This window comes from Xyrauchen texanus, chromosome 3 (assembly GCF_025860055.1).
Source record: "Xyrauchen texanus isolate HMW12.3.18 chromosome 3, RBS_HiC_50CHRs, whole genome shotgun sequence".
Taxonomy (NCBI): Eukaryota; Metazoa; Chordata; class Actinopteri; order Cypriniformes; family Catostomidae; genus Xyrauchen; species Xyrauchen texanus.
In genome coordinates, this window is record NC_068278.1 from 47,356,355 (window position 1) to 47,374,784 (window position 18,430).

The following is an 18,430-nucleotide window of genomic DNA, read 5'->3' on the forward strand; positions in this document are numbered from 1 at the left end:
TGGGCCAACTGATTCAAACTGATAGAAGAGCAACTTTGCCTGAAATAACCACTCGTTACAACCAATGTATGCAGCAAAGCATTTGTGAATCCACAACACGCACAACCTTGAGGCGGATGGGCTACAACAGCAGAAGACCCCACCAGGTACCACTCATCTCCACTACAAATAGGAAAAAGAGGCTACAATTTGCAAGAGCTCACCAAAATTGGACAGTTGAAGACTGGAAAAATGTTGCCTGGTCTGATGAGTCTCGATTTCTGTTGAGACATTCAGATGGTAGAGTCAGAATTTGGCGTAAACAGAATGAGAACATGGATCTATCATGCCTTGTTACCACTGTGCAGGCTGGTGGTGGTGGTGTAATGGTGTGGGGGGATGTTTTCTTGGCACACTTTAGGCCCCTTAGTGCCAATTGGGCATCGTTTAAATGCCACGGCCTACCTGAGCATTGTTTCTGACCATGTCCATCCGTGCCCTGGATGTGCATCCCACAAATCTCCATCAACTGCAAGATGCTATCCTATCGATATGGGCCAACATTTCTAAAGAATGCTTTCAGCACCTTGTTGAATCAATGCCACATAGAATTAAGGCAGTTCTGAAGGCGAAAGGGGGTCAAACACAGTATGGTGTTCCTAATAATTCTTTAGGTGAGTGTGTATATATATATATATATATATATATATATATATATATATATATATAAATATATAGCTAGATAGATAGATCACCATATGATGCAAGCCGGACTCAAACTTGCATTACCTGCATGAGCTCCACTGCGCAGCCTGTCTGACCTCATGTGCTAACAAGCAGACCACAGCCCTTACATTGTAATGAATATTAACAATGATAAATATTTTCTATGTCACCAGGGGATATCTCTATGCCGGTCTGGAGTTCGGAGCAGAGTGCTATTGTGGTCATAAGATCCAGGCGCCCAATGTGACAGAGAGTGACTGTAATATGGAGTGTAAAGGGGAGAAGAGTAACCTCTGTGGAGGACCAAATCGACTTTCCATATACAGACTGGAGCTGAGTCAGGAGTCTGCACGCCGATGTGAGCACTCTTACAAATACACATGCATCTGGATGTTTACACTGACATACATCGGCCCCAAAAAATATGTGGACATAATATTACAAAACATCAAACCAAGTGGCATTTATTTTCTGGTTAGCATTTTTTATTGATTCATACAGATAACAAAGAAAAACAAAACATAAATACACATAATCAAAATGTAACCCCCAATATTACCCCTCCACAATCTCCAACCCCACACTGACTATCAACAAACATCCCTTTTCCAAAAGCAAAAGCAGATGTTTACCATTCCGAATGAGGTACTTCGCTATGCAATCAAATTGCTTTAAATATACAATAGGGGGACATCTGTAGACATAGACTGTAGCAGGTAGTTGAATTTTGGAATACAATTAATTTGAATAACATGAACTTTCCCAATCATAGATACATTTAATTAAGCCCTCCTGTCCACATCGCTCAAAAACCTTTTTATTAAAGGGTCAAAATTGATAACTAAATCACACAAATTTGCTGAGAATAAAATACCCAAATAATGCACTTAATGCCCAGTTTGGGCCACTAGAATGTGCCTGGTTGAAAAGCTGTTACCGGGCAGTACGCTGTAAGAGCCAAAGCTTCAGGTTTAGACCAATTAACTCTGTATTTCCGAGTATTTAGAAAAGGAATGAATAATTCTGTGGAGGCAAGGCATAGATCTAGTAGAGTCAGAGATGAATAATAAAATATAATCTGCATAAAGCAAAAGCCTATACGCCACACCTCCCACCACCACCCCTGGAAAGTAGTGTGCTGCTAGTGTGGTGCTGTCTTGCCCTGGAACCATTAGCAGCCACTACAAGATGCACCCCATCTCTCTTCGGCTTCAGGAATTCAGATGATTAGGACATTATTCCACCGGCTACGGTTCTTCTTGTCTTCCAATTTGTCCAGACATGCTCCAAATCCACATTGGTTTCTAGCGGATTAGCAGCTAATTCCCTCTCCGATGACTCCTGTTAATCGATCCTTTTCTCGACTTCCCCCACTCTTGTAACCACTTCAGAGAACTTCGTCTCCATGGCAGTGATCAATCGACGTATAACAACAAGATCTTCCAAGTCAGCAATGACCATCTTCAGCATTGCTGACATGTTCAACATTTCTCGTGAATTTCACTTATTTCTCCGACCAAATCGACTCCCGGGCTCAGGGCCTTCTCAGGGGCATGTAAGTGTCTTTTATTTTCTCCAAAGCCTGAGGTTTTTGAATTCTTTGACATAATGTCCTCCTAGAACAGTTATGGAACTGAGTGTATCGATTCTCACCAGTTTATGCCATTAATAGTGTTAAAACTAGCAAAGTGCTCAGAGCTCGCCCGAGAGACTGACGTCATACATCCACAAAAAAATGACATTAAGCCCATTTCATTTAAAGTAATTGCAAAATTGGCAAAGAAAACTGAAGTTTCTTCTGAGAAAATAATTTCTTTGAAGATGCCACATGATTTTATAAGTTGTGATATTGAAGTGTGGCTTATGTGTCCAAAACCATGCAAATATGTTTTGTAATGACATGCATCCTTCTGCACATACACACATGTACGTACAGTAAACACACATACTGTATGCAAGCAAAAATGCAGGTATCTGCACACACATATAGTACAGAATGTATGCATATGGACTCACACTCAAACATACACACAAGCACCTTTGATGTTGTTATCAAGAAAAATGATAGCATGTGTGACTACCAACAAACATGATTCTGTTTATCATGTTTAAATAAGAAATGTAGAGAGCAATACAGAGAGCAGAATGGAGGAGAAATGGATCGCACCCATCACCCCTTCTTGGAGGGAGATCTGTTTGTCTATAATTAGTTGCAGAAAGATAATATCTCTGTGCTTTCTTTGCAGTTTCCCATTCTCATAAATGTATTTGTGTTTACACACATTATACTTTGTAAACTAGAAATTTGCCACTATTGTTAAGCTGACACTCATTTCATAATATAATAGACATAACATGATAGAGCTCTTTTTGGCATAACTCATGTTTTCGATACTGGTCAAAAAATAGCTTATGTAGGGACTTGTGACATTCCATTCCTGCATCCTGACTAAGCATTTTTCGTGTGACAGGATACATCTGTGCGTCATAGAGAGATTATGTGGGTAAATATTGCAAGCAAAAATAATAGTCATTATTTACTGATACCTTCAGTAAAAATGTTCCTTTATTATGATATACTTGCTTTCCCTTTTGATATTTGTCTTCATCTTTGATTTTTTTAATTGTTCCCTAAGATATTCTTATAATGTCCTTAGATACGTCTTAGCAAAGGTTATAAAATTGGTTAAAATGGGTAAAAGATGTCAGAGCAGTTGCAGAGGGGACCTGGGTTCGAATGCGGCCCGGGTCATGTCCCATTTGTCCCTGTTGCCCCTTTCTGCACTTTTTTGTCTAATAAAGGCAAACAAGCCAATAAATAAAAGAAAAATAAAAAAATTAGGAAGGACAAATTAGTCAAATTAAAACTCGTCTCGTGCTTAAAGGTGCTGTAAGTGATTTTGTAATTGAAAGGTAGGCAAAAAAATGTCCTGCTCCCTGAGAGATATTACTGAAATAAATGTCATAAGAAATCTCACTGGTCTCTGTTACAGATCTAGACTCTGTAAACAGCAAACAAAAATGTTTCTGTGGACCACAGACAATGATGCTTTCGACCTGTCAATCATTTTGCGTGTTCTCATAGTGTTGTAGTTGCAGCGAATTATTGAGACTTGCAGCCATTTTTAAGCCATGATGTTCATAACAGTTGTCTGTTGAGGGCGCAATTTTACTACTGTTGTTTTTAACAATTAAGCAAAATTTTTATATTTGGAGTGCAGGGTTTTAGATAGAGGGGGCGTGGCTAATCCAACGGCTCAGTCTCGTGGAAGTAGAACGGCTAAATTCACTTACAGCACCAATAATGGGTTATTAAAGTTATTAGAGTAACTTGTTTATCCTGCACCTTTGTGCTACAATGATTCCTTTCCAAACCAAACAGCTTGTTGAGGAAGGCATGAGAATACTTTTTCTTTTTAAAATGACTAGTAATTAGGCTTTCTATTTTTGCCTGGTGGGCAATAAAACGGGTAAAAAAATAAAATGAAATAGACTTACATTGAAGGAGGGACTTGAGAAATATCTAGGGACCAGAATATCATAGAGACTTGGTACTAGTCTCTTTTGCCTTGGGCCAGTAAGCAACCACCCAGAACATTCTAGCAATCATTAGGCAAAGCCCTAGTAACCATTCAGAACACCAGCAACCACATAAACAAACACCTCTAACATTTGCTTAAATTAAGTTGATTTGTTTTTTTTACATTTTAAGTATGTATGCATATGTGTGTTTTTGCTCTTTAGATGGGAGTGCCATTTTTAAGGGATGTTTCAAGAGGCCTGACAATGTGACACTGGCACTTCCTGTTAGTGCAGTCATTCAAAACATGTCAGTGGACAAGTGTGTAGACATGTGCACAGAAAAAGTGAGTATACATGCAAAATTACTTGTTTCAAGCATATGGCACATTCCAAAAATAAGATACAATTTCTTGTCCCATTATTTTTTAAGTGATAACTATTAGATGAACTATTATTTAACATAAAATTAACCTAGCATGAAAAATAGCTAGTTTTAAACACCCAATGTCTTTATGTGAGATGTTTTAAAGTGTACTTTTGAAATTCCATTTGGTGGAGCTAGTGGTTCATTATTTACATATATCAGCTTTAACTCATTTTAATTACCAAAATGTATTATGTAGCTATGTTCCACATTTTACAAACATCGTAGATAATGAATAAAAAATAAAACAAAAATAGTTTGACATCTTGACCTTGATGGTTTCCTTAGGGTGAAAAACGTCTCGGGTTACATGTGTAACCCTTGTTCCCTGAAAAATGTGGAACGAGATGCTGCGCTGCTAAGCGCTATGGGGAACAATCCTAGTTGTGACCGAGCTGTGAATATGTGTGTAACACGTCAATGAACATTGACTGGAATTTATAGCCTCGGCTGATGTAATCATTAGATGCACCTGAGGCCAGGCTATAAATTGATGCGTCACCAGGTGTCGTCAGATACTTCTTTTTGAAGAGCAGTCCTGGGACGTCCAAGTGCGGCAAAGAAGCACAGCATCTCGTTCTGCTTTTTTCAGGGAACAAGGGTTACACATGTAACCCGAGACATTCCCTTTACAAAAAGCTTCACTATGATGCTGCGCTGATAAGCGCTATGGGGAACGCAATACCCATGCCGCCACACTGGGGGCTGTCCGTACCCCTACGGTTGTGTAGTGTACTCACAAAAACGCTAGAGGTCTCAGACATGAGCTTGAGATGTCAATAAGAGCATAAGAGCCCGGAGTAGCATAAACATCCAAACTATAAAAGTCCAATGAATGTGTGCGGAGAGGACAACCTGCCGCATTAAAACTTGTTTAGGCATGGGCTGAGATGTCGACTCAATTACATAAGAGTCCTGAGTAGCAAAGCATCTAACCCATAAAGTTCGATGAATGTGTGCGAAGAGAACCCTATCGCAACACAAACTTGTCATAAAAACTGATGAATGTGAGCGGAGAGAACCAGCCTGCCGCATCACAAACTTGTCCAGACATGAGCTTGATTATGTCGACTCAAGGGCATAAGAGCCCGAAGTGGCAGAACATCCAATCTATAAATGTCTAATGAATGTGTGCGGAGAGGACAACCTGCCGCATCACAAACTTGCTGCAGAGGGAGACCTCTAGCTAAGGTTTTAGAGGAGGAGAGCCCTCTGGTAGAGTGCGCCCTAAAACCTACTGGCGAAGCTTGACCACGTGCCTCATAGGCCCGGGCAATAATGTCCCTCACCCAAAGTGAGGGTGCAAAGAATGCTTTGGGTCATAACTGGGGCAAACTCTAAGCAAGGATACCTCTTAGAGGGCACCCCGCCCACCAAGCCGTGGCAAACCGCAGTAGCCACATAGAACCTGGCAGTGGCGAGGCAAGTGCCCGCTGACAGTTCTGTCTACAGAAAATCCAGAACTGAAGTAAACTGGCAGTTAGCTGGTTCTGTCATATGAACTTTAGTAGAAGGAAACGCATGCAGGCACATTTGTGCTATGTACGCGTCACCCCCCTACTGCCTTGATGATTTATGTAAGAGGCTACCGCTGTATTGTCCACTCGCACCAAGACATGGCAGCCTCAGGAGGAGGTATTTCAGGGCCAGAAATACACCCATCAACCTGAGACAGTGACTGTGACAACCGAGTTGACGACCCTCCAATCCCCTTAAGCTGGAGAACCACTTAAGGCCGCTACCCCGCCCATCAGGGAGGCGTCTGTCGTTAGCAGCCTGCAACAACAAGACGCACCTAGAGTGGGACCCAAGGTAGAAAACCGGGGTCTGAACCACATAGAAAGGAACGGAGCCTGAGGCGCGTAACCCTTATTAGCCTAGGGTTTTGGCCCTTGGAAGAAATCCCGTGGCTTTGGGCCACAATAAAAACGGTCTCATGAGCAGAAGGTCCAGAGGGATCATCGAGGACGTGGTCGCTCTGAGACCTGGAAATCATTGATACTGATAACAGTGCAACCTTGACCTAGCCTGACTTTGCTCAGGGTGATCTGAATGGACTCAATTCTAGCGGGAGACAGTTGTGCCCGCATTGTGATTGAACTCCATACGATGCCCCGAAAGACAGTGTTCTGAGTGGGAGAGAGGATGCTTTTCTTGGCGTTGAGCCTCAACCCCAGAGAAACAGATGAGCTAAGACAATGTCCCTGTGCTGAACTGCCAGTTCCTGGAACTGCGCTAGGATCAGCCAGTCGTCTTCATAATTCAGAATGCAGATGCCCCGGAGTCGCAAGGAGCCAGCGCTACATCATGCATTGTGAATCTGCAGGTAAAATGGGCTAGGCTGAATGAAAGAACCTGACACTAGAAGACTTCGCCCCCGGAAGCGAACCTCAGGAACTTTCCATGTTGTGGCAGAACTTCTAAATGAAGCATAGAAGTGCGTCATAAGATCGATGGTGACCAGCCAAACGAGTTGTAGGGCTTGAGACACAACCATCTTGATAGGCATCATCTAGGACTTGAACACCCATGGGCAGTTCAAGCTTTAAGATGTAAGCCAGACGCCATCCCTCACCCTCCATGGGAAACAGAAAGTATTTAGTGTAATAACCTAACACTCTCTGGAAGGGGAACACATACCATGGCCCCTTTATCCAGGAAATTTGAGGGGGTTTTTTTACATAAAAAAGAAATCCGGTTTACGGTAGTGAGAACACGATGTTGAAACACGGAAAAGCGGCGAGTGAATTAAATCCTGACGCCCTTATAAGACCCACAGAAACAGGGGCGTCGAACTGGGGGGGTAAAGGGTACCGAGTACCCAGGGCCCGAGGCAGGGGGGGCCCCTTAGAAGTCAGTTTTCTATACATACATATTTGGTACGGGGGCCCAGCAAGATGGTTTATACCCAGGGCCCAAAATTTGGTGCTACGCCCCTGCACAGAAAAGAATATATCTGGCAGAAGTTTCCATGCTGTGTCCAAGCACATAAATAGAGAGGCGAAGGGAAGGAAAAGATGTGGTAGAAAAAAGTGTACAAGCAATAGGGATAACCACACCCTGGAGAGGATTGTGAAACAAAACCCATTCAAAAATGTGGGGGTGTTTCACAAAGAGTGGACTGCAGCTGGAGTCAGTGCTTCAAGAACCACCATGTACAGACGTATGCAAGACATGGGTTTCAGCTGTCGCATTCCTTGTGTCAAGCCACTCTTGAACAAGACACAGCGTCAGAACACAAAAAGGACTGGACTGCTGCTGAGTTGTCCAAAGTTATGTTCTCTGATGAAAGTAAATTTTGCATTTCCTTTGGAAATCAAGGTCCCAGAGTCTGGAGGAAGAGAGGAGAGGCACAGAATCCACGTTGCTTGAAGTCCAGTGTAAAGTTTCCACTCTCAGTGATGGTTTGGGGTGCCATGTCATCTGCTGGTGTTGGTCCACTGTGTTTTCTGAGGTCCAAGGGCAACGCAGCCGTCTACCAGGACGTTTTAGAGCACTTCATGCTTCCTGCTGCTGACCAACTTTATGGAGATGCAGATTTCATTTTCCAACAGGACTTGGCACCTGCACACATTGCCAAAGCTACCAGTACCTGGTTTAAGGACCATGGTATCCCTGTTCTTAATTGGCCTGCAAACTCGCCTGACCTTAACCCTATAGAAAATCTAAGGGGTATTGTGAAGAGGAAGATGCGATACGCCAGACCCAACAATGCAGAAGAACTGAAGGCCACTATCAGAGCAACCTGGGCTCTCATAACACCTGAGCAGTGCCACAGACTGATTGACTCCATGCCACGCCGCATTGCTGCAGTAATTCAGGCAAAAGGAGCCCCAACTAAGTATTGAGTGCAGTACATGCTCATACTTTTCATGTTCATACTTTTCAGTTGGCCAACATTTCTAAAAATCCTTTTTTTGTATTGGTCTTAAGTAATATTAAAATTTTCGGAGATACTGAATTTGAGATTTTCATTAGTTGTCAGTTTTAATCATCACAATTAAATGAAATAAACATTTGAAATATATCAGTCTGTGTGTAATGAATGAATGTAATATCCAAGTTTCACTTTTTGAATGGAATTACTGAAATAAATCAACTTTTTGATGATATTCTAATTATATGACCAGCACCTGTATATAATATTTTCTAAACAGAAGAGAAAGGAGAAAAGGTTGACTGCACACTGCCTAACAAATTCTAACTCCTAACAGAGGAAAAAGTTTTGACAGGGTTTGTGAAACACATAGCCACAGAATCGCTCTGAAAAAAGAGGATCTGACGACACATGGTGACGCATCCATTTATAGCCTGGCCTCAGGTGCATCTAATGATTACATCAGCCGAGGCTATAAATTCCAGTCAATGTTCATTGACGTGTTACACAAATATTCACAGCTCGGTCACAACTAGGATTGTTCCCCATAGCGCTTAGCAGCGCAGCATCATAGTGAAGCTAGCTAGTATAGGGAACTTCCTTTCACCAGCCATGTGTTGAATTATTTTTTTTTTATTAGTACCAGTACCTTTCCATTCATGTGGGTTTGTGTGAGTCTGTTAAACTCTATATCATTTCTAATTTCTTCCTTTGTTTGATCTAGGAATATTCTCTGGCAGCATTGGCTGGGGAAAAATGTCACTGTGGATTTCCCACTCCTCTGTTTACCCTACATGAGCACGAGGATGAGGAAATGTGTCTGCAGCGCTGCACAGTAGAAGACTTTGAGAGTTGTGGGAACAATAACTTCTTTGTTGTGTACCAGACACAAGTTCAGGGTAATGTTCGCTTGTTTAGACTAAAACATTGTGGTTAAGCCCACAGACTGCCAGAAGAGCTAAAACCTGTATTAATTCCTTGTAAAAACTTCTTAATGTCTCCATAATTTCCAAACATACATTTCCCATAGCCTTAATTTTGAACTTGGTCATTTTGAGTTTGTAGTAGGATACAACAGGACTAAAGGAACGCCTTAAGGAAAATTTGCTTTTGTTTTGGTTACAAAATGCATCAAGATCTAAAAAAGTATTTATTTGTATTGAATAATGATGGAGCAACATCATTTGTGTGAAATAAATAATAATGGAAGGTTGTTTTGATTCAAATTCAGTAAAAAAAAACACACACTTGGGGTAAAAGGCCCTTGGTTTAAGAGGTTTAAGAAACATCCATAACATAACATCTATATGAGTTCCATAACATGATATTTCAAGAAATGTTTAATTAGGACAAATTTGTTTTAATTAATAACAACATTAGAGTTAACAGTGTAACGTAACTTGATTAAAAGTGCTGTAGCAAGGATAGCAACAAATCAAGATTAAGTATAAAGCAAAAATCTATTTGTGATAGCTGTTAGTATTTACAGTTCACTATAGAAACACACACAAAAAAAAATCACTGTGCAGCTTCCACGAAACACTTGTGGCCGCATATCAGCTGATGTTAGTTTAGAGATCAAATCACTCGTCTGCTAGATTAACACTTCCTCTGTACTTCCTCAGACTTTGATATCATTGTCAGCATAAACAGAGTGACTGTTTGTGTTCAACTGTGGTGGAAGATTATGTTCTCTCATGTAAGTTTGTCATTAAGTGGAAAACATTTCTATGCATTTATTATGCATTTGTAATGCATACGTTTTTAATAGTGTATTAAAGGGAAAGTTCATCCAAAAATAAATATTCTCTTATAATTTACTCTCACTCATGCCTTGCCAGATGTGTATGACTTTCTCTCCTCTGCTGATGTAACGTTGCTGGCAACAGGCAGATGATGAAGTGTAGAACCCAGGTGTAGTTTATTTAAATAAGTGAAGTCAGAAAACCATAAATCCAATTGTGAACAAAATACTTGGCATGAATCTCGACTTGGCTTGAACAAAACAACAAAGTTACACTCGCAATACCTGACACCAGACAATGGCAAACATGAGGGCTTAAATACACAGACATGAGTAACAAGACAACCAATGAACAGACAGAACTAAAAACAAGACAAGACTAATTAACTAAAATCAATGATAAACTAGAATTGAAAACAAAGTAATCAACCAAAGAACCAATGAAAACAAGACACATGAACTGGGGAAACACATAACAAGATCACATGAGGGAACAGGAAATCACATGACAAGACACCACATGATTAGAATAGGAACTAAACAAGAAAATAAAAGACCTGAAAACAAGAACAAAACACATAAACATGACAGCTGAACACAAACAAAATTTTTCAGAAAAATATCTAAGCTCTGTAGGTCCATGGTGGCCAGAACTTTGAAGTTCCAAAAAGCAAATAAAGGCAGAATAAAAGTAGTCCATAAAACTCCCGTGGTTAAATACAAATCTTCTAAGCAATTATGATAGGTGTGGGTGAGAAACAGATAAATATTTAAGTCCTTTTTTTTTTTTCAATACTATAAATCTCCACTTTTACATTCATTTTCTTCTTTCTTTCTTTTTTTTTTTTTGTTGGATGATTCACATTCTTTGTGCATATTGCCACCTACTGGACAGGGAGGAGAACTTAAATATTGATCTATTTCTCACCCACACCTATCATAATGCTCCTGAAGATATGGATTAAACCACTGGTGTCATCTGAATAACTTTTATTTTGCTTTTATGTGCTTTTCGGACCTTCAAAGTTTTGGTCACAATTTACTTGCATTGTATGGACATACAGAGCTGAGATATTCTTCTAAAGAATTTTGTGTTCAACAGAAGAAAGAAAGTTATACACATCTTGCCATGAGGGTGAGTAAATGATGAAATTTTTTTTACTTTTGGGTGAAATATTCCTTTAAGGATTTTAATAAATGCACCCGTATGACACTTGTTTGCTGCAACTAGCCTGCTTGGCAAGCAACCCCTTCCTCCGAAATGCATGCACGCTTTCAAATACACAATGCTAAACAAAATCACTCTGTAGATTTGAAATGTTTTCTATTATTTATATAAATGTTTCTGCTAAAATCATTTTATACAAGGATTATACAGAAAATTATACAATGTTTGATTAAAATATAATAGATAAATTAAAGATACAATATACACAAATACATTAAGGTCAAGGTCAAGGTTAACTTTATTATCCCACAAGGGGAAATTCATGTGGTCATTCATTACGCGCCCTTGTCACAACATATTTTCTAAACAACACATAAACACAATAACTAAACAACACATAAACACAAAAAGAAATAAAAATACTGCAGAATTGAAAATCACAATCCAACATTTAACGCTAAAAAATGTATAATATTATCAAGTAACTAAAACTATGATGACTTGCGATGTACTTGATCATTATACAATCTGATCGCTGTAGGTTCAAATGATTTATTGTACCTTTCTGTTCTAATTCTCTGTTGTAAAATCCTACCAGTTGACCTATTGCTTCTCATAAATTTATGATATAGAGGGTGAGCAGGATCTCTGAGGATTTGATCAGTTTTTTAAAAAATAAGCTCATTGTACAGTTGAGCTGCGACACCTGGTCAATTCCGATAATCCTGCTGGCCATCTTAATCATGCGCTGCAGTTTCCTTTGGTCCTTAACATGCATGTTACCAAACACACAGATAAGGCCAAAGGACAGAACACTCTGGAGGAAGCTTTTATAAAACATTACAAGAATGTGTCATTAAATGGATTATGTAAAGTAGGAATAACAACTAGCATACGATAAGTGGTCAGTATGGTGTGTTACTATATATAGAAGAAGTTCAGATAATTCAGACAAGCTGCACAATATAGTAGGTCATAGGTCAAATGTTGAGGGATGTTAGGGTGTTTCCCTACCCGCAACCCTATATAGAACAAGCGGCTTTAGAAGATGTATGGATGGATGGAAACTCACTAAGCACTTTATAGGGAAAACCTGTACATCTGCTTTTTTATAAACGTATGTAATCAGCCAGTCATGTGGCAGCAGTGCAATGCATATCATCATGCAGATACAGGTTAGGAGCTTCAGTCAATGTTCACTTCAACCATCAGAATGGGAAAAAATTTGATCTTAGTGATTTAGACCATGGCATGATTGTTGGTACCAGACGAGAGAGGTCAACGGAGAATGGCCAGACTGGTTTGAGCTGACAGAAAGGCTACGGTAACTCAGATAACCACTCTGTACAATTGTAGTGAGCAGAATAGCATCTCAGAATGCACAACATGTTGAAACTTTAGGCGGATGGGCTTCAACAGCAGAAGATCACGTTGGGCACTTTATTTTGGACCATCATTTTTCTAATTATCTGCTCAGTGAGTGTATATATTCTCAGCACCGTGGCCTGATACTGAGTTCTTTCATACAAATATGTGATGTTGTCATTTGTTTAATGAAATTTGACTCTACATCCATTCATTTACTCCCTAATCAAAGTACAAACTTATTTCCTTTCCTCTTGGCATTTTGAAAATCATCCTCTCTGTGGTTAAAATGATGTATGGTCATCATGTACTTAAGTTGAAACCTAAGCAAGACAACATCTGAAAAGATTGAATCGGAGTTTCTCAAGAGCATTTTCTGAGATCAACAAATCTCACTTAGTCAAAGTTAAATAATATCAACCTCTGTTCACACAGTACCAATTCAGAGTTTTAGATTTGTTTGTTTTATTACCATTAATTGGTGTTAACTGCCCTGAACTGCTTTTTCTAACCCTCATGGAGTTCCACTACCCTGCGTGCACTATAGCTTTATAAACACAGCAGGACATGTTTATGTATGCAGTGCGTGTAAAAAGTACTGAACTGCTGCTAAATACAGTGCCTACTTACAGGGCGTTGACATTGTGTGAAGAGAAAAACTGGGCTGAGAAAAGATGGCATGCCATGCAAGTCTTTTGAAGTATTTCTGAAATACCTTAAAGGGAAAGTTCACCTAAAAATGAAAATTCTTCCATAATTTACTTACCATGATGTCATTCCAAACCTGTATGACTTTCCATGGAACATAAATTATTTTTTTCAAAAATTCTTACACTGCTGTTTTCCATAGAGCAAAAGCATAGATCAGTTAGAATCAAGCTCCAAAAAAGGACAAAAAAGCACCATTAAAAAGGAGTTAAACTTGGGCACAATATTCCAAGTCTTTTGAAGCAATTTTAATAGCTTAGTGTAACACACAGACTGAAATCAAGTCAGCTATTCCTTTAACAGATGGTTTCACAAAACTATTAATACAGTAGAAAAGAGCAGCTACTGTATAGTGGTCAGTGGAGAATTTGGTCTGAAGCAGTTGCAAATATGTGTGCTGTGATCAACCAAAATATTTTGAAATGTGCTTTTTTTTTGTGGAAAGAAACGTTTTACCTGTTATTAAAACAAATGCAGATTTCACTTAAAGTATTTTTAACTTTAATGTCTTATATACAGTATGACAATGTGTGCCCATATAAAAACAAGACATTCTTTATCTCTACAGATAATCGCTGCATGGACCGGCACTTTTTACCCACTCGCACCAAGCAGCTAATGGGACTGGCTAGTTTCCCAGGAGCAGGGAATACCTGGGCCCGTCACCTCATTGAACTGGCTACTGGCTACTACACCGGGAGCTACTATTTTGATGGCTCACTGTACAACAAAGGTGAACTTAACATGTGCTAAATATCTTTCTGTTCTCTGGGCATGTTTTTCTGCCTGGCTTGCTCATTTTTTTTCTCTTTCTTTCTTTGGCTTTGCATATGCAGGTTTTAAAGGGGAGAGAGATCACTGGCGCAGTGGTAGAACAATATGTATCAAGACTCACGAGAGTGGCAAGAAGGAGATTGATGCCTTTGATTCCAGCATCCTCATGATCCGGAACCCTTACAAAGCCCTCATGGCTGAATTTAACCGAAAGTACGGTGGCCATATTGGATTTGCCTCCCAAGCTCACTGGAGAGGCAAAGGTAAGAGAAAACAGATGGACCACTTCTCTGAGATCATCAGAATAAGTGGTACTATCACTTTTGAGCACAGAAGAGAGAATGTTTTAGTGAGTAAAATCTACAGATAAGCACCATGTTAAGATCATCTTGAGAAAACTTTTTTATTTAGTGTTTGTGTTTTAGAACAAACTTTGCTACAACTCTGAATTAATGCTTTTAGAGGCTGTTTCTCTTTTCCTGTAAAAGCCTTCCGTTTTCTGCATAACACTGAATTTGAGGTTAAGCAGATTGTATATCCTCACGCAGATCACAGCTGCTGTACCACAGCCTGTAGTGTACACTCATCATTCTCATAAAAAAGCCATGTCTTCCTATAATGTGATTTTGTATAGATATTTTCCCTTCATACATTTGTGTGAGATATCTACATATGACTAATGCAGAGAAATTTAAATAGTCTTAAGCGAGTTTTTCACAGTTAAGCATTAACACCATGGTATTTTTACCACATTCAAGCAATTGTGCCTTCTGCACAGAATCCTCCACAGTCAAAAAACTAAACGAAGTATTCTCAACAGCCCTATAACCAAAGAGCCAACAAAATAAGACATATAACGAAATCAGCACGATGGACAGCTCTATTTTCTCATCACTGAACAGATAACCCTCGAAGGTCAAATAACTTAACTGTAAACATGTTCATTAACAGCCACAGGCTACTACGGTTATATCAATTGAATAAGAGCTATTTTTGAGATTTTAGGCTACTTAAGCTAATCAAATTTGAAAACATCAACATCAGACATCAAACAGCATCAGCTATGGACAGCGCTGTTTTGTCACAGTATCAAATGCGTAAAAATCACTTCCATATAGGCCTAAGTTAAGCAAAATAAATAAAAAAAATCTGATTGCCAATTTTGCCTCATCATTTTTATCATCCCTACATCAGTGGGAACAATGAGTCCAACTTTTTGATGCACAAAGGTGATCGATGCGGGGCTGCACGGTAGAAAGGAATAAACATAAATCGTCGTCCACCTGCAGCCTTGATCGGTATTTGCTTCTAAGCAGGGTCAAAGCGGAAAACCCGCACTCTGAACAGTAAGTGGAGGTGAAGGGGATGAGGACTCTCATAGCCTTTCAAGAGAGGTGGGGAAACTCAGTCCTATACATAAAGCAACGCAATATGATGCTTCAGTCTCCTTAGTATTAACTGAGCTAAAAGTCTGGATTACTCTCTTTTGTGTTTGCAATCCTTTCAGCTTTCTGTCCAACATTTCCTGTGGCTTGACCACCAGAGCTTGGCCTCAATATGACGCCAGAGCTTACATGATCTCTCATACTATAATTTGTTAGCACCTCTGTGGCAGGGCGGAGGGCGGGGCCGGGTCGTGATCCTACACACCCGGTCCTGTATTAGGCTAATTATGCCTCCGTGAGGGATAAAGGTCGACTGCAGAGGATCGTGCGGGAGAGAGAGATTGTTAACAGACATGTCCGTCATGTGTGTGTTTATGTTGTCTTTTAAGTTGATCATTAAAACTATTATTTATATTGTAAAGCCGGTTATCGCCTCCTCCTTTCCATTGATCAGGAGGAGGAGGGATACGCCGTAGTAGAGTTCTCGCCACTACGTCCACCTCAACTGAGCAGCCGCGGCTATCTGCCGGGGGACGAGGAGCCCAGCCGCCTGAAAGAGGACTATGGCCGCCGACCGCGAGGGGAGAAGGGGCTCCTAACCGACCGCCTGGAACGGTCAGGGCCGCTGCCAGGGGCGGAGGAGTTCCCTACCAGCCGCTGAAACGTGGCGGGGTTTAAGACCGCCCACTGCCTGGAGCGAGAGAACCGCTGCCAGGGGCGGGGGAGACCCCTTCTGTTCCCCAAGAACGCGGCGGGGCGTTCCGTCCGCCAGGGGCTGGAGGACTGCCTCTGATCTGCCCGGAGAGGCGCGGCTGTCGTCCGATAGGGGGTGGAGGAATGGCCGAGGAACAAGCTGCGGTGTATCGGAGAACTGGCGAGTAAGAGTAAGAGCTCCCCAACCTGAGAGAACGAGGGAGGAATGTGGCAGGGCGGAGGGTGGGGCCGGGTCGTGATCCTACACACCGGTCCCGTATTAGGCTAATTATGCCTCCGTGAGGGATAAAGGTCGACTGCAGAGGATCGTGCGGGAGAGAGAGATCGTTTACGGACATGTCCGTCGTGTGTTTATGTTGTCTTTTAAGTTGATCATTAAAACTATTAGTTATATTGTAAAGCCGGTTCTCGCCTTTCCATTGATCCCTTTACAACCTCTTTGCAAATAACACACTGTGGCAGCGGCGCATCATCGGGACCGGTCCACGAAAATCCCAACTTTAAATATTTGTGATCATACTTCCTCCTTTTTTTTGCTTGGCCCAGAATCTGCTTCCTCTCCTGTAGACTTTTGTATTGTAGAAACTACAAAGTGATCAATTTTGCAGCACGCATATGCATAACATCTCGGGTTACATGTGTAACCCTTGTTCCCTGAAAAAAGCGGAACGAGATGCTGTGCTGAAGAGCCGCCGCACTGTGGCTGTCCGGACCCCCTACAGTTGTGTAGTGTGCTCACAAGAGCGTGAGAGGCCTCAGACATGAGCTTGAGATGTTGACTCAAGGACATAAGAGCTTGGAGTGGCAAGAACATCCAAACTATAAAAATCGAATGAATTTGTGCGGAGAGGACCAACCTGCCGCATCACAAACTTGCTGCAGAGGGAGACCTCTAGCCATGGCTTTAGAGGAGGTGAGCCCTCTGGTAGAGTGAGCCCTGACACCTACTGCGAAGCTTGACAGCACGCCACGAAGGTGCATCCCTCACCCAAGGCGACATAGTCTGCTTGGGGGTGGCCACTCACGGGGGCTGCTTGGGGGTGGCCACTTGCGGGTCCCATGGCAAGGAGCTGTTGCCCTGACTTACACCACTGGCTAGAGCAGTGGACATAAGTCTGAAGGGCACAGACTGGGCACAGTCTGAGAAGCCTTTGCTGCTCCGGCATTGCAAACGGCGGGAAGCAGAAGGCTTAGAGAGTGACCTGATGTAGGGTCGCGAAAGGCACCTTAGGCAGGTAGTCAGGATGAGGGTGCAAAATTGCTTTGGTCATTCCTGGGACAAACTCTAAACAGGCTGGCAAAACAGACAGAGCCTGTAGGTCCCCAATTATCTCTAGAGATAATCGCCATAAGAAAAACCATCTTGAGAGTCAGAAGTCTGTCAGACGCTGACTCTAGAGGTTCAAAGGAGGTCTCAACCAGACCCTCAAGGACTATTGCCAAGTCCTAATAAGAGGTCATGGTCATAACAGGAGGCCACAGTTGCATGGCTCCACGAATGAAGCGAGCAAGGGCATTCCGTCAATCAAGGCGTGGCAAGCCGAGGTGGCCACATAGACAATGAGAGTGGCAGGGCATAAGCCTTCTGGCGGTTCTTCCTGCGGAAAGTCCAGAACTGAAGCGATCTCACAGTTAACTAGTTCTGCAATATGAACTTTTAATAAAGGGAAACGCATACAGGCGCATTCTGGGACATATATGCACCACCGTGTTCAGCCCCAGAGGGGGGGACTGGGTGACTCGGGGTGAAGTAGAGGAGACATTGCGCTGTTCATAGAGGCGAAGAGCTCCTCTTCTGCCCTGTAAAATCTACCCAGATTTTTTCCAAGTAGAGGTAGCCCTAGCACTTAAAATGGTCTCGGTAACCTCAGGAGAAGGCCCTGTGTACCTCATCGCATAAGAAGGTTCCACAATTCGGGCCGGGGATGAAATACGGTCCCCTGTGTCTCAGAAAGAAGGTCCTTCCTGTTCGGAATCGCCCGAGGCGAGCCGCCGAGGGGAGAATTTAGCTCCGAGAACCATACCCTCTTCAGCCAGCACGGCT

The 18,430-nt window shown here is 41.5% G+C and overlaps 1 protein-coding gene across 3 annotated transcripts in view; it reads left to right on the forward strand.

Moving 5' to 3' along the window:
* The window catches only part of LOC127621665 (WSC domain-containing protein 2), a 118,710-nt gene that overhangs the window by 93,516 nt on the left and 6,764 nt on the right, over positions 1-18,430 (forward strand). For all 3 annotated transcript variants that reach the window (XM_052095356.1, XM_052095376.1, XM_052095366.1), the window contains exons 5-9: positions 879-1,063; positions 4,450-4,571; positions 9,253-9,427; positions 14,082-14,246; positions 14,350-14,550. In XM_052095356.1, the coding sequence (XP_051951316.1) occupies positions 879-1,063; positions 4,450-4,571; positions 9,253-9,427; positions 14,082-14,246; positions 14,350-14,550 (848 nt within the window). The remainder of the gene's footprint in view (positions 1-878; positions 1,064-4,449; positions 4,572-9,252; positions 9,428-14,081; positions 14,247-14,349; positions 14,551-18,430) is intronic.